Here is a 14,154-nt window from a genome sequence, read left to right on the forward strand (position 1 = left end):
ATGCGTTAACCTTCCTACACTTTCTCTCTTTCACATGAAGCATAGAAAATCTGATTCATTACAGCTATTTGCTTAGTGGGACTCTTCTTTTAAATGAACCAGTTCAGAAGACAATTCATTTTAAAAACTTTAGACGCCTACTCATCATTTTACACAAAATGCAAATACACAAAATGTGAATGTGGAAAATTGTGTTTTCTTGTTTTAGTGGCAGTAGATTCAAAGAGTTTGCTTAGTGCTCTTAATGCATATAAAATAAATGATCTGATATTATTTGTAAGGTGACTGAATCTTCTCTGTAATTTAACTCCAGTACTTTAAATTATAAGGTGCAGTTTTACATTAGCTCCCACTGCAGGATTTATTCATATATTTACCTTGTTCAGCATGCATGAAGGATGCACATTATTTTTTGTGCATTAGCTCAACACATATCATCTATTCAGATGAATAACCCACAGGGATTTCTGATTCAATTTTGAACTGCTGCAAGACTGTTTCATGCACCTTATCAAGGGACTTACTTGTGAAGATTGCCTTCCAGACAAAAATAGGCTAATTTTAAAGCAACCGGGATGAATCAAATGTTATGACAAACCATTTTGGGAATAACAAGGAGGGAGGATTTATCACTAAATAACCAGAAGCTGAGCAATTATCATGTCATGCATGAGCTGGCTGCCCATGAAACCACATTGTCTGATGTGCAGAGAGCCCTCTTGAGTCCCACAGTGCAGGTGCACAGTGTGAATGCACTCGTTTTTCCTCTGATGGCCTCAACTGGCAAATGACAAACTCAGGGAATGGGACTGGGTAGTCGTCTTTATTCATTTCTTTGTACAATATCTGCCCACATTAAATTTTGTGACATTTGTAAAAGTTTGTCTTTACAGCAAAGCCTGTTGTGGGAAGAGGAAATCATTACTTCCCTGTAGACTTAATTAGGCTGGATAGTGGGGGTCGTTGCCCACGTGCTCTGGGTTTCCGTTCTGTTTCAATAACCTGTCAATAGAAAGCAAAAGAATAAAGCACGCATTGTGGGTGCTATGCTTCAGAACTGTCTCTGCAGGCATTCTGTACCTTTGATTTAATAAACTCATCGATGATCGCTTCTAAAATGAAGCTGATTGCTAATAGCGCTTCTGAATCCCAGAGCATCGATTGCAATGTTCATTAATTCACCGAGCACTTCCGCCACCCCCTTGAGATCATGTGTTTATTATACAGGATTTTTTTTTTTTAATATAGTCCTGGCCAATGATTATTGCATGTTCCGCCGGTCATCGCCTGCAGATGGGCTCAATACGGCAGATTTTATGAGCACCTATATTAGAGCTGCAGTGTTGAGAGATCAGTCCATAAGTAGCCCTGGGTCACACAGTAAACACTGCTGATTGCTGATCGACTGGCCAGTCAGCAGCAGTATACCAGTCAGGTTTGAAACGCCACTCTGGAGAAAAATGACACTAATAATCTACCCAACAGAATCCTCCGTTTTAACAAGAAAATGTGCAGATCAATGGTCATTTGATCGATGCTTCTCTGTTGATTTATACTGAGTCATAACACCCTCAGTTTCTATGGACACTTGAACAAGAGGATATGAAAAATCCAGTCAGTTGCTGTCTGAGGGCTCGGATAAGGCATTTGGCACTGTTGTATTGTTTATGGTGCAAAGCAGTTGCTTTTGGCTACCGCGTGACTCCACGTAATGGAGTCATCCATCGCAGCTTTCTCAAACGAATGAAGGATCTTTGTTCTCTTTTACTCGTTTCAACAATTTTCGAATCTGTCATCGTCTTCTGCACCAGTGACTCGAGACTTATCCATCAATACGTGAGAACAACAGATTGATTTGACCTTTCCTGTGTTACTGCAGGTGTCTGGTGCTATTTGGATTGCCTTGTTTTTGACCAGGACGCATGCTTGCACTGCCTCCTCGGCTGGCAGAGGCAGACTTCATGGGAATCTTTATTTCATCTTGTGGCAGATGTCTGGAAGATTATGTGTATGCATGCTTTCAGTGCATTGTTTTCTGCTTATGGACACGGTTGGTGGCGATATGACTGTGTAAACATGTACCAAGTGCAGCAGGCCTTGGATTTGTATTCAGAGTGACTGCTTACAGCAGAGCAGATGTTGATATCCATGTTGAAGTCAGTTGAAAGAAGCATCAGAGGAACCGGATTCTTTAGTCTAGCCCTATTCTGATTTAGATTAAAAGGTGTAGGCTGTCTTTTATAAACAGCATTCCTGTTTATGTGAATTATCCCTGCAGTTTAAACAGAAAACTACATGAAGGTAATGCAGGCTATTTAGCTTTGACAAGCATTCTGATTCATTATACTTGAGTCATGATTATGTTCATAAATCGCACTAATTAAATATATTAAATAGCCAATGCATTATGGTCCTCTTCTTGTTAAGTGCTACATACTGTATATTCTGTGATAAAGCAGACATACATATGTGTATGATTTTTACTGGTTAGTTTAAAAGAACAATCAGAGCAAACTGTTTCTTCATAATGAATCAGAATTCCCAAAGCTTCTAAGAGGGTGAGTGGGCATTGTTTCAGATTGTTTGTTTATGGTCTTTGCAGAAATTATGGTGCAATACTATATTAGAATAAAAAGTTATGTAACTCAGGATTTTTCAAATGTAATTTTATTTAGTAAATATTAGTCATATTACACATAACTTTTGTACGAAAATAATACAGTATCAACTAAATCTAATATTTTATTGCACAATATAAATATTTTATTATACATATATTTTACACGTGTGTGTGTATAGAAATAATATTAGCTAATAATATTTTTATATGATGTGTAATTCTATAAATTTTTGCAGTAAAAGCTTTGAAAAATCCATGTTGTAGCTTATTACATGAGGTTTATTATCTCTGATGGCCTGTGTCATTAAACCCTTATACCCTATATAAGCTCTATAATAGATTCTAGAATATTTTCTGGTCCTCACATGGGCTCATTTGAAATCAGTGGAGTGATTGTGAAACCATCATACTTGAACATGTGATTCAATTAACACCATTCGTGCCATAATATTGAGAAATCACTCAGACGTAATTTTATCACAGGAATAGACATTATGGAAATTGATGGATTATTAGTGTTTGATTCATTGAATTGAATCTATTTAACCTTGATTAATCTCTTTCTGTCCCCCCTAATCTTTCTTGCCCTCCTGTGTCTCTTTCAAATGCAGTTGCCCCCACAACCTCAACTGTACGTTCGGAGTTCTTCAAGCCATGCCAGGACAGTCAGGAGATGGCCTTCTGTTTGAATGAGGGAGAGTGCTTCATCATCGAAACAGTGGCAGGTGTACACAGACACTGCAGGTGAGTCTCTGTGTGTGTGTGTGTGTGTGTGTGTGTGTCAGATTAAAGTGGATTCCATCTTTATAATTCCTTCAATGACAATGACAAACTCCAAGATCTGTTTTCTATGGTTTCTTTTAAAGTATCTGTTATCTTTTTGTTACTAATCCACACGCAAATGCACAGAAAACAAAGGCTGTAGTGACTGTCTGCACTGGATTGTCTTAACGTATGCTGGAAACCACTAAAATACAGAGTGCAAATTACTCCAATGATGTGAGTTGAAAGGGGAAGTCATGCTGAACGATATGGTCTATTTTGGAAATCTTGGCACATGCGATAGTTATTTTAAAAGCCAGCATTTCAAGGGTATAATTAGAACGCTGATCCACCACATTGGAATGGCTAAATGACTTAACCTGAGTCTGATGCATCCAACTCGTTCAAAGATGAGTGGCTTATCTTGAAACAAATAATTGCAGGGATTTCTTTCCCATGAGATACTGCAGTTTAGCAACGAATGTTGCTGCAAATAAAAGAATCTGTCATTAATGATTATACGGTCTGAACTACTGAATGGTTTAAAGTTTCTTAGAATGACACTCCTCAAGAAAGGGGCTGTAAATAATGTTGAGAACTGGTTTCATTTTTGAGGACAGCAAAAACTTTTTCACAGCACTGAATGGGGAAAAAATCAGTGTAAATTGCTTTAAAGCTTTAAAGCAGTTCTATATTGAGTCATTATATGATTATTATGTCATAAAATATAGTGTCATTATTCAACTTGGTTGAATTCAAGTTTAGTTCAATAACTGTCAGTGTTGCAAAGTTCATCAATTATGGCTTTGCAGATAGCAGCGGTGTTATTATTCAGCCAGTTCAACTGTTCAACAGATTGTCTGGTGTCAGATCTCTGCCTTTTAAACACCCCTTATTATTATAATTGCCATAAAAAAGAGCACACGCCAATATCCGAATTACTAAACAAGTTCTGAGTCTGAAACTGAAGACCTGCTGGCAGAGGTAGAGGTTCGTGCTGGGACGATTTTTATTAAATAATGTGTAATTATTCTGTGGACAAACAATGTGTGTGTGGTTATATTTTTCTATTAACTATTATCAAAATGGCTACTTCTAGAAACAACAGAAATAATAATAACAATACTAGTAATTATAAAACAATTAGGTTTAAGAATAAACTATTCAGGTAAAATTTTCAGTCATCTTCAAGAGCCAACTAATTAAAAGTTAAGTTCTTTCAAAACCTGCATGTGATTTGACATTTCTTTATATTTACAGTTTATAATGCTGCTCAAATTAATGTAGACTTACTGACACAAAAACATAGTGTATTTTATACAAATAAAACTAATGTAAATGACAAAAACAAAGTTTAATGTTTAATGTCTCCATTCTTTTTCTCAGAAGCAAAGCAGCAGATGTTATAAATAAAAACAGTTAACAATTTTATTGAACTGAATATATTAAAACCGTTATTGCACGACATAGGCCGATTCTAAAGGCTACAGACAAAACAGTGGGAGATGCGTTTAAGCATTGTTTTTTTCTATTTTATGCATTAGTGGTAAATCAAGACTTTGCAAGTTTTCTTGTAAAATTCAATAATAAAAAACAACAACATGGAATAAACTTTACAGAAAGCGAGTCTCAACATCAGGCTACTAAAAAGGTCAGTTTAATCTTGCAAAAACTCCCATTAACAAAAAAATTGACTACACAGCACAATTAATCTCTTACACTGCATTTTTATTTATGATGAGTCTGGTGCTTGCACATACACCACTTTTATTATTATTATTGCAGCTAAGATGTTCAAATAGCTGCAGTACTCCGACTTTGCCACTAGGAAAAGTGTTTACTCCTGCTCAGACCCTGACATGGCGGTATAGAGACTTTTTATAAATATGAACATTGCTGTGGATTTTAGCGTACACACACTACAATAAGATCAAATCTGTGCATACGCACATTTTATAATTGAAGCCACAGAAGCAGAATCATATGGCAATTCTCATCTCTAGCTGTAAATTTAAGGGTGTTTTGCCATGAGAAATTTCAGATGTTCAGGACTATCCATTAATTGTTATGCCCTATCAGTTGCTTTCTTTACTGTTCACCAAGCCCCTTTTCATTTGACAGACCTTCCTCTTCATCACTCAATTGTAATAAGGTTATTTATTTATTTTTTAATTTTTTTTAAATAACCACCACTACCTCAGGGTAAAGGCTTAACACAGGCTAATGTTCAATACAGAAACAACCGGTAAATATAATCAGAGGTTTTACCCATAATATTGCCGCTATTTCTCTCCTTCTTTTTTCTTTTATCCTTTTTTTTCCATTTGGCCTTTAATCAATCCCACTAATGGGATTGTTGTTCCCAGTTATTGCCATGGTAACATATCTTTGGTGTTCATTATATGCACACAGATAATAAAGAGTTGTGTCCAAGTACTGCTCTAATAAAAACTATTTATAATTTAATGTTCACGGCACAGCGAGGGTGCCTCCAATATCAGTTGTTTGTGCGATTGGGAATTGTTTTCCATCACCTTTATTGCACTTATAAAGTGAAAAGTGGTAATGAGAAAACCTAGTTTCTCATATTAGCTGAGGACGTTTATAACAAGTAAATGTGATATATTGTTGTATCTGTTAATTAAAAGTTACATTTTACAATACGCTTTGTTTTTTATCAGTTATTTGCCTGTAAATGTCTAGAAGGATAGAGAGCTAGAGTGGAGAATTACAGTGTTAGGATTAATAAATAGAATGTGTCTATTTCACACCAAGAAAAATCTGACAGGAGGGATTGTTCGATGAACTTCACTGAAGACAAATGATAAAGACGTGGATGTATAATGCAGGAGTGAGATCTTGGAGACCCTGGTAGGGGTATTAAGGAATATGTCTTAACAAAATGAATCATATTAATGATGACGATATCCTCTTTTTCAAGTTTCTTATCAAGCACTCTCTTTACCGAGAAAGCAGTCGCAATTAAGCTGTCAGATCTCAACACACAGTGTTAATCCAGGAAGCTGTCTCCTCTTCTTTTCGCTGGCCTTAGGGCGGATGTACCCTTGTACAATCTTTAACGCCCAAATAAAATCTGAAGGATGTTAACTAAGTAATGCTATATAATTATGGCATGCATAAATACACTAATTTTCTTTCAAGAATATAAACATCCTACGCAAACTACCTTAGCATTGTCTCTGCTGTAGGACAGGAGAGGCTGCAGTTGAGACTGATCAGGAAAATGAATGGGGGGACAAAAGAACATGTGATTATATACAATTTTGGTTGCACTTATTAGTGTTACAGTGTACTTATACTTTTAAGTTACTTTTAAATTAACAGCGTACATATTATAGGGTTAAGATTAGGGATAATTGTTTGATTTATTTTATTATCTGTAAAAAATAAAAAATAAAAAAATAAAAAATAAAATTTATTTTCAGAAACAGGAAGTTGCCCAGCTGCATTGTGTTCCAGAGCAGCCAGGGTAGCCGCTGCATTTCTTTAGTATTGTAGTGCCACCAACTCAGAGTAAATTTGATTTTCATTCAACACATCTGCTGTTTTGCTAACCAAAGTTTTATGTGGCATACACATAGTGTCATGAATTGTAACCAGTTGATAGAAAATGTAAACAATTTGTATAATAACATATATAGAATTAGTACCAAGGCTTGTACCAACGATTATGTTGGTATGTTGGTACCATTATGTTGGTACTTGAGTAATCGGGTGATTATTCTGACGATTAATCAAGTAATCTGATAATTGTAATAAATATTTTGTGGTAATAAAAATACTCCTAAGGGAACAATAACCTCTAATATTCCTTGAAATACATATATAATGGCAATGAGACAATACTAATTTGTAGTATCAAAAGTAAGTATGCATGTAAATAATTAGCACATAGGCTATTAAACCTTCATTGCATATATTTATTTATTTGAACTGTAGAGTTTGTGATTTCATAATAGCATTATGATTTATTATGATTTTTAAATGGGTTTAATATATCATGCAGACTTGGAAAATGGTAATGGCTAATAATGCATTTCACAGTATATTTAAAGGGATAGTTTACCCAAAAATTCTGTCATTAATTACTCACCCTCTTGTCGTTCCAAACCCGTAAGAACTTCGTTCATCTTCAGAACACAAATGTAAATATTTTTCATGGAACCTGAGAGCTCTCTGACCCTCCATAGAAAGTAATGGTATTTTCGTAGCAAGGACATCTGTAAAATAGTCCATGTGACCTCAGGGGTTCGACCACAATTTTACCAAGTTCTGACAATTCTTTTTGTGTGCAAAGGAAACATAATATAATTTATTTAGCAATTCTTCTCCCCAAGTTACGTTCTGGGGTACTTTCCAAAATGGCGGAAGATGGTAACCTGAGGAGAAGAATGGTGAAGTAACCCTTTAAGTGCCAATGATATCAATACAGTGTATGTTCATTACAGCAATATAACAAAAACTGGCACATGTATAGTTTATAGGTAAGCAGTTAAATACGGATTTGTCAAGATAATGGAACAGATCACAAACAAAATCTGTTGGCTCGTGAACAGCATGTCAGGTGGCAGCAACTTGGTGGCTAAATCTGAATGCAGACAGCGTGCCTGCTGGTACTGTCCTTCCCTTTTGGCTGCTCAGCTGGTATAAAGGATGGACATCTGTGGATGCTTCAGTCTGGGTGTTTAAATGGATTGCTTGCATAGTGGACAGACAGTTCACAGCTTTTTAATTGAAATATGCCTGTTTAAACACAGACACAGGTTTATTTGGGTAAAAGGGCTTTTTCTGTGTCAAGAATTTCACACCGCAGATGTGAAAGATAAGTGGTGGTCTAGTGATCTGATACCTCTTGGAATGTCAACCTCAGCAGCTTTGTTACAGAATGAGGACGCTGAGACAAAGACAGAGGGATGAGAAAAGAGATGGACAACTGGGTATAGAAAGAGACAGGAAGGTTGTAAAGTGCCACCCACATAAAATCTTATTATGTTTTACTGAGTAGTCTGGGTTTAACCATACTTTAACTATTCTTTCAATTTATGGGTGTTCTTATTTATTTGTTGTCTGTTTAACCATGGCTGTAGTTGTTATTATATAGTGGCTGTAATGGCAGACGGAGTGCTCTCTGAATTGAATTTGATTTGAATGGAGAGGACTGAGGGAGCAAGTGATAGAAAGAGACAGGGGGAAGAAGCAAGTAGTGCATGTTTTTTCTCCCCAGAGTGAGACGAGACATCAGCGAGAGAGGTTGGCATAATTAATCAGTCTAAGTGCACTAACAATGAGAGAAAAGGGGAATAAACATTCAATAATCACATCAGATGGGCGCCATCGAACAGGCCTTTAAGAGCCCTGGGGTAAAAGAGGTCAGCTTTTATGCTGCAGAGTGCCGAGATCCCAACACAGCCACCTCTCCACACCAAGCAAGGACAGGTCCCTCACCTCTGCATGAATTTTACAACACGCAATAAAGCTTTTAGCCATGGGTGGACCATAAAGTGGACACTTCTGCCTTGTGAGTTGCAGTCTGATTATCCGGACAGAAATGGTTGAACTGGGATTTTTAGCCCTAAGATATCATGACGTTAAAGGACCTAACTACATTTTATTATAGTGTTTTATTGTTGTAATTACATTAAATGCAGAAACCAGTGGCAGTTGTTCCAGATGCTTCCCTAGGAAAAGAACTGTCCTGCTGAGTTTCTATTTTCCCTACAAACAAGCAATATGTGTCTATTTAAACAGGATTCATGTTGAGATAGAAAAACTGAGATTGACATGCATGAAACCAATGATGAAACAAACACTGTATTAAAAAAATGAGCTACATCAGGGGTCGTGACCTCAGGCACGTGTACTGAAGTTATAATAATCCCTGGCAGGCAAACTATAAGAGCAAAAGAGATTTAAAAATAAATGTATGGGAAATGTAATTGCAGTGCAGCTGTTTGTTTTAAATATGAAATATATAGGAGCTGAACACAGCTTAAGGCTTAGGTTTAAGCATATAACAGTCAGACTTTCAATACTGACAAAATCGCAAGTCAAACGAACCATCACCTCTATTTTCAGAATGGAGACCCATACTCTGGCACACAAAAATGTCAGACACATTAGTACTTAAAGATGTCTCTGTGCGTTAACACATGTTCGTCTGCAAGCATTGCTGCTTTAGTTGCCGTGTGTGATTTTTTCTTTACATAAACTGCAACACGATTGGGAACAGAATTTTTTTATTGTTTCGAAAATTAAGTTGCACAACCATTGAAGTCACTGACCTCAGAAGCAGAACACCAGCATGAAAAATCCATTAGTAAGTCACGTGCAAACTCAAGATGTCTCTGCATTTTTCTTTTCTTCCAGGTTCTAAATTGCTGCCTGGGACACGTTCGTAGGCTTTTAACACTACTGCCTTCACTTTCACATATCCTCCACAGTTAAAGATGAATACACTTCCTGTGCTTTTCCTATCAATACAGTCTGAAGCATCAATTCATGGGCCGCATCCGGCCAACATGAATCGGCAATTCGTTCAAAAAGTAAAAAAAAATATCTGATTTTTTTTCACAAAATATGCACCTGTCGCAAATTTCCCACAAAATCAAAACCAGAACTGCCGCGTCCTAAAAAAGAAGCTGAGTTGCTATTCAAATGTTAAACTTGAAGTCGACATGGAACTTAAACACAGGAAATTAAACAGACAATTTTTAGGCTAAAATCTTTTTTCAATTTAATAACTCCTCAAAATAGATTTTTGTCGTTCTTTAGGCATATTAATGCTGCCATCAATACCATAATTTTCAGCTATTTTAAAAAGCTGATCTCTTAAGCAGAGATCTAATAATTATGTTTACGCACCCAACGTGCGTAAAATCTCAGCTAAAATTGGTAACACTCAAACTATAGGACAAAAATAAAAATAAGATGCACCTCAAAACCTACATAAACTCAACCCCGGTCTTCATGTGGCTACTGATGGTGGTTCCATTATTCACAAAAGAAAAGCAACCATAAATGGTTGACTCCTAAACCCACGGAAGTACAACTGCTCTGGCTACTTTCACTACACTACACAAACAAACCGGATGAAACCCAAAGGGGTAACACCACTAAACCTAACTGAGAAGCACCTTTTAAAAAAATACGTTTAATTTAAAATACTTTATTACTTAGATTTTCACAAAAAATCTAGTTCACACAAACGATCACAACAGCAGCTTTCTTAACAAACTGCACCACACAGTTCAGTACCATGGGCAAGTCACATCACTGCGACACTTCATTCACAAATATTATCCTGCAAAACGCATGACTTGATGTGTAACACAAAAACGAACCAAAAACACATGACATCTGTCATAACCTGACTCAAAGATTATGACAAAAACATGTTTGAGGTTTTTAAAAACAGCAAAAACAATTTTAAATAACTATTTTCCATTTTTAATTATAATTTATTCCTGTATGGCAAAGCTGCATTTACAGCAGCCATTCCTTCAGTCTTCACATGCTCTTATTTATTTATTCATTGGGAAACAGTGATGCACTTTTTATTCTGGATTTTTTTTAATTGAAATATGCCTGTTAAACACAGACACAGGTTTATTTGGGTAAAAGGGCTTTTCCTGTGTCAAGAATCTCACACCGCAGATGTGAAAGATAAGTGGTGGTCTAGTGATCTGAAACCTCTTGGAATGTCAAACTCAGCAGCTTTGTAACAGAATGAGGACGCTGAGACAAAGACAGAGGGATGAGAAAAGAGATGGACAACTGGGTATAGACAGAGACAGGAAGGTTGTAAAGTGCCACCCACATAAAATCTTATTATGTTTTACTGAGTAGTCTGGGTTAAACCATACTTTAAGTATTCTTTCAATTTATGGGTGTTCTTATTTATTTGTTGTCTGTTTAACCTTTTTTTTATGAAAAGAACAGCATGTATTTAAAATAGAATCCATTTAATGCATCCTTACAGAATACAAGCATTGATTTCTTTAAATAAAAATAATAATATTGAAACATTTAAGTGAAAGTTTTAAGGTATGTTAGCAGTTTCAAATTAAACAAGAACATCTTGTAATTCCTTTATTAATTTATTTTTACACAGACTCACCACAGGAGAATGGTGGTCATGTATAATAACAATTGCATTTTCTAAGTGATTAAACTTTTAGTTTTAAAACCCTTCGTTACAATCATTACATTTTATCAGCTCGTGCATTCCCATGGTATTCCACAAACTTGGCACAGCTAACGCTAAACTCTAGCCTTTGAGCTACAGAAACACTTTCAACCTGGCGTACATTATACTCAACACATCCTTTAATTCTTTGGGCACTTGTTTTATGCCTCAGTGCATGTTTGCTTTTGACTCAAAGGTTTGACTTGATGCATGTTGACATCATTGTTAACTCTAATTAATGCAATGCAATGCAAGTCAATGGGACCGTCTCATCATCTCGGTGACTTTCATAATTGGTTAAAAATCAACAATAAGCAAATAGAGCAGAAGCAAAGTGACAGGAACTTTGAGATGCGTGTACACACGTACACATTCAGTCGACTGTGAGAATTTTCTCTTGGATACAAAGTCACAGAAACAAATATCCAAACTCTGGTATAATTCCCAAGGTTCAGAGAGGTTTAACTTATATAATTGTTCTTCTAATCACACATTCATAATAGAGGCTAAGATTGAGAAGCAGAAGAAAGTGAGAGAGAGATAGAGAGAGAGGTGGAGAGGAGAGGGAGATGCAAAATACTTTTTGACAAGGCGTCCCTTTCAAGTCTGAAGGTTTGATGTGCTAATTACATGCAAATATATGCAAACGAGCCTGCTTGGTGCCCAAACCCTGGCAGAATGTGTGAGGCAAAATTGCAGTCTGAGGAGCGGAGCGTGTTGGCTATAAATAATCAAAGTAAAGAGGAAGTTGTGATTTCACATTAGCCTATTTGAACAAATGCCGCATTTTAGGTACAAGGGCAGACAAGGGGACTGATAAAGCGTGCATCCTCTAAGATTCCTCCAATCCACCTATTCTGTTTCCTGTGGCAACTGCCTATCTTCCAGTCACGTATACACGTACTTGCCTCAAATAAGCTGCCAGTTTTATGGGGAAGCTCTTTAAAAACAAACAAACAAATATCTATTCCATGTATAGTTTTCATGTGGCAAATATTCCTTGAATAATTAATTATAACAACCTTTATATAAAATAAGATGCTTAAAAAATATTATTATTAATTATAAAAAAAGTTTAAAATATTTATGTATTACAAATATTTTATATTTTTTAATGATTGCTGAATATTCAGTTTACTGGATGTTTTTCCATTTTTAAAAAACTCTATTTTATTTAGTTTCCATATAGCAAATATATGACTTGTATAACTCTAACCCTATAAGATTATTTTTATCTATTTATTTTTAAATAAAAAAATATATATATTTTTTTTTATCTAATCCTAACCTGTATGTAAAACAGAAAGCTTAACATTATTTTTGTTGTTATTATTATTACTACTACTACTATTATTATTAAAAACAATAATAACAATAAACAGGTTTTATACATGGGGATAATATATATATATATATATATATATATATATATATATATATATATATATATATATATATATATATATATATATACACACACACACAAAATAATAATACATTTATAGGAACTTTTTTATAGTAATATTTTCTGTTGTTTGATGTACATTAAATGAACAGCCTCCAGAATATGTTTTTCTGTTATTTGGTCGTTATTCATTGAGAGGCCATCCTTCATGCCTTTCTGAAAAAGATATCTAGCTTCATGCACATCCCACATATCACAGTAACAATAATACATTGTCTGATCTTTCAGAAACGTTCCGTTTTGTTCCAGATTATAAACACAGATGATTTATAATCTGGAACAAAACTGAAAGTTTCTGACACCTTGTATATACTTACAGTGTGATATAATCTCACGTCATATGATTGGCTGATTTGTCACTGCCAACACTGTGTTCAGAAATGTTGAAGAAAGAGAGAGAGGATGCTCATGAATAAGACAGGAGTGACACATTGTGCCTCACAATGTCTATGAGACCAGATTGGACTTGTTTCTCATTTCCTTTTACAAATCAAAATATGCAAGGGAGACAAGATGAGAGGCAATCCTATTTTGGCTGAATTATCACTTGTGATTGTTACATCGTTGTAGCTCTTGCAAAATGCACCTGTACGGTCCCACTACAAACCTGACAATGTCTGAAGTCCAGGCTGCCTCTGAAGAATCAGGTTTGAGGACAATGTATTCCTGAAACAAATGAGTTTCATCAAAATTCTACAGCAAACCATATGTTTTCTGCTTCTCATCTCACTTTTCTTCTCCTCTACTGCCAGAGGAAAAAAGAATGTTATCCTCTCTTTTTTTGTCTTGAAAGCTTTTCTGCAAGTGACAGAGGCAGCATCAATTTCCATTTGGTAATGAACTGTTCAGCCTAATGTGTGCTTTGGAGCAAGAAGGGCTCAAATTTCTGAGTAGCTCAATGAGTTTCGCAGTGAGGTGAGAGAGAGGAGACATTAGAGCTGCGATACTTCAACGGTCAAAGCCAGAGAGAGAGAGAAAAAAGCCATATTCCTGACTGGCAATGAACCTGGAAACAACCATTTCATTGAGAGCAAAGAGACTGTTTGCTTCTGTGTTTGTTCTGCCGTAGCAGGTGAATTAGGTTCTTTTGAAAAAGGACTG

The 14,154-nt window shown here is 35.7% G+C and overlaps 1 protein-coding gene across 3 annotated transcripts in view; it reads left to right on the plus strand.

The window, feature by feature from the left end:
* The window catches only part of nrg3b (neuregulin 3b), a 140,556-nt gene that overhangs the window by 83,505 nt on the left and 42,897 nt on the right, over positions 1 to 14,154 (plus strand). For all 3 annotated transcript variants that reach the window (XM_052570813.1, XM_052570814.1, XM_052570812.1), the window contains exon 2: positions 3,232 to 3,364. In XM_052570813.1, coding sequence (XP_052426773.1) covers positions 3,232 to 3,364 — 133 coding nt within the window. The remainder of the gene's footprint in view (positions 1 to 3,231; positions 3,365 to 14,154) is intronic.

The sequence above is a fragment of the Carassius gibelio genome, chromosome B12 (genome assembly GCF_023724105.1).
Source record: "Carassius gibelio isolate Cgi1373 ecotype wild population from Czech Republic chromosome B12, carGib1.2-hapl.c, whole genome shotgun sequence".
NCBI classification, from domain to species: domain Eukaryota; kingdom Metazoa; phylum Chordata; class Actinopteri; order Cypriniformes; family Cyprinidae; genus Carassius; species Carassius gibelio.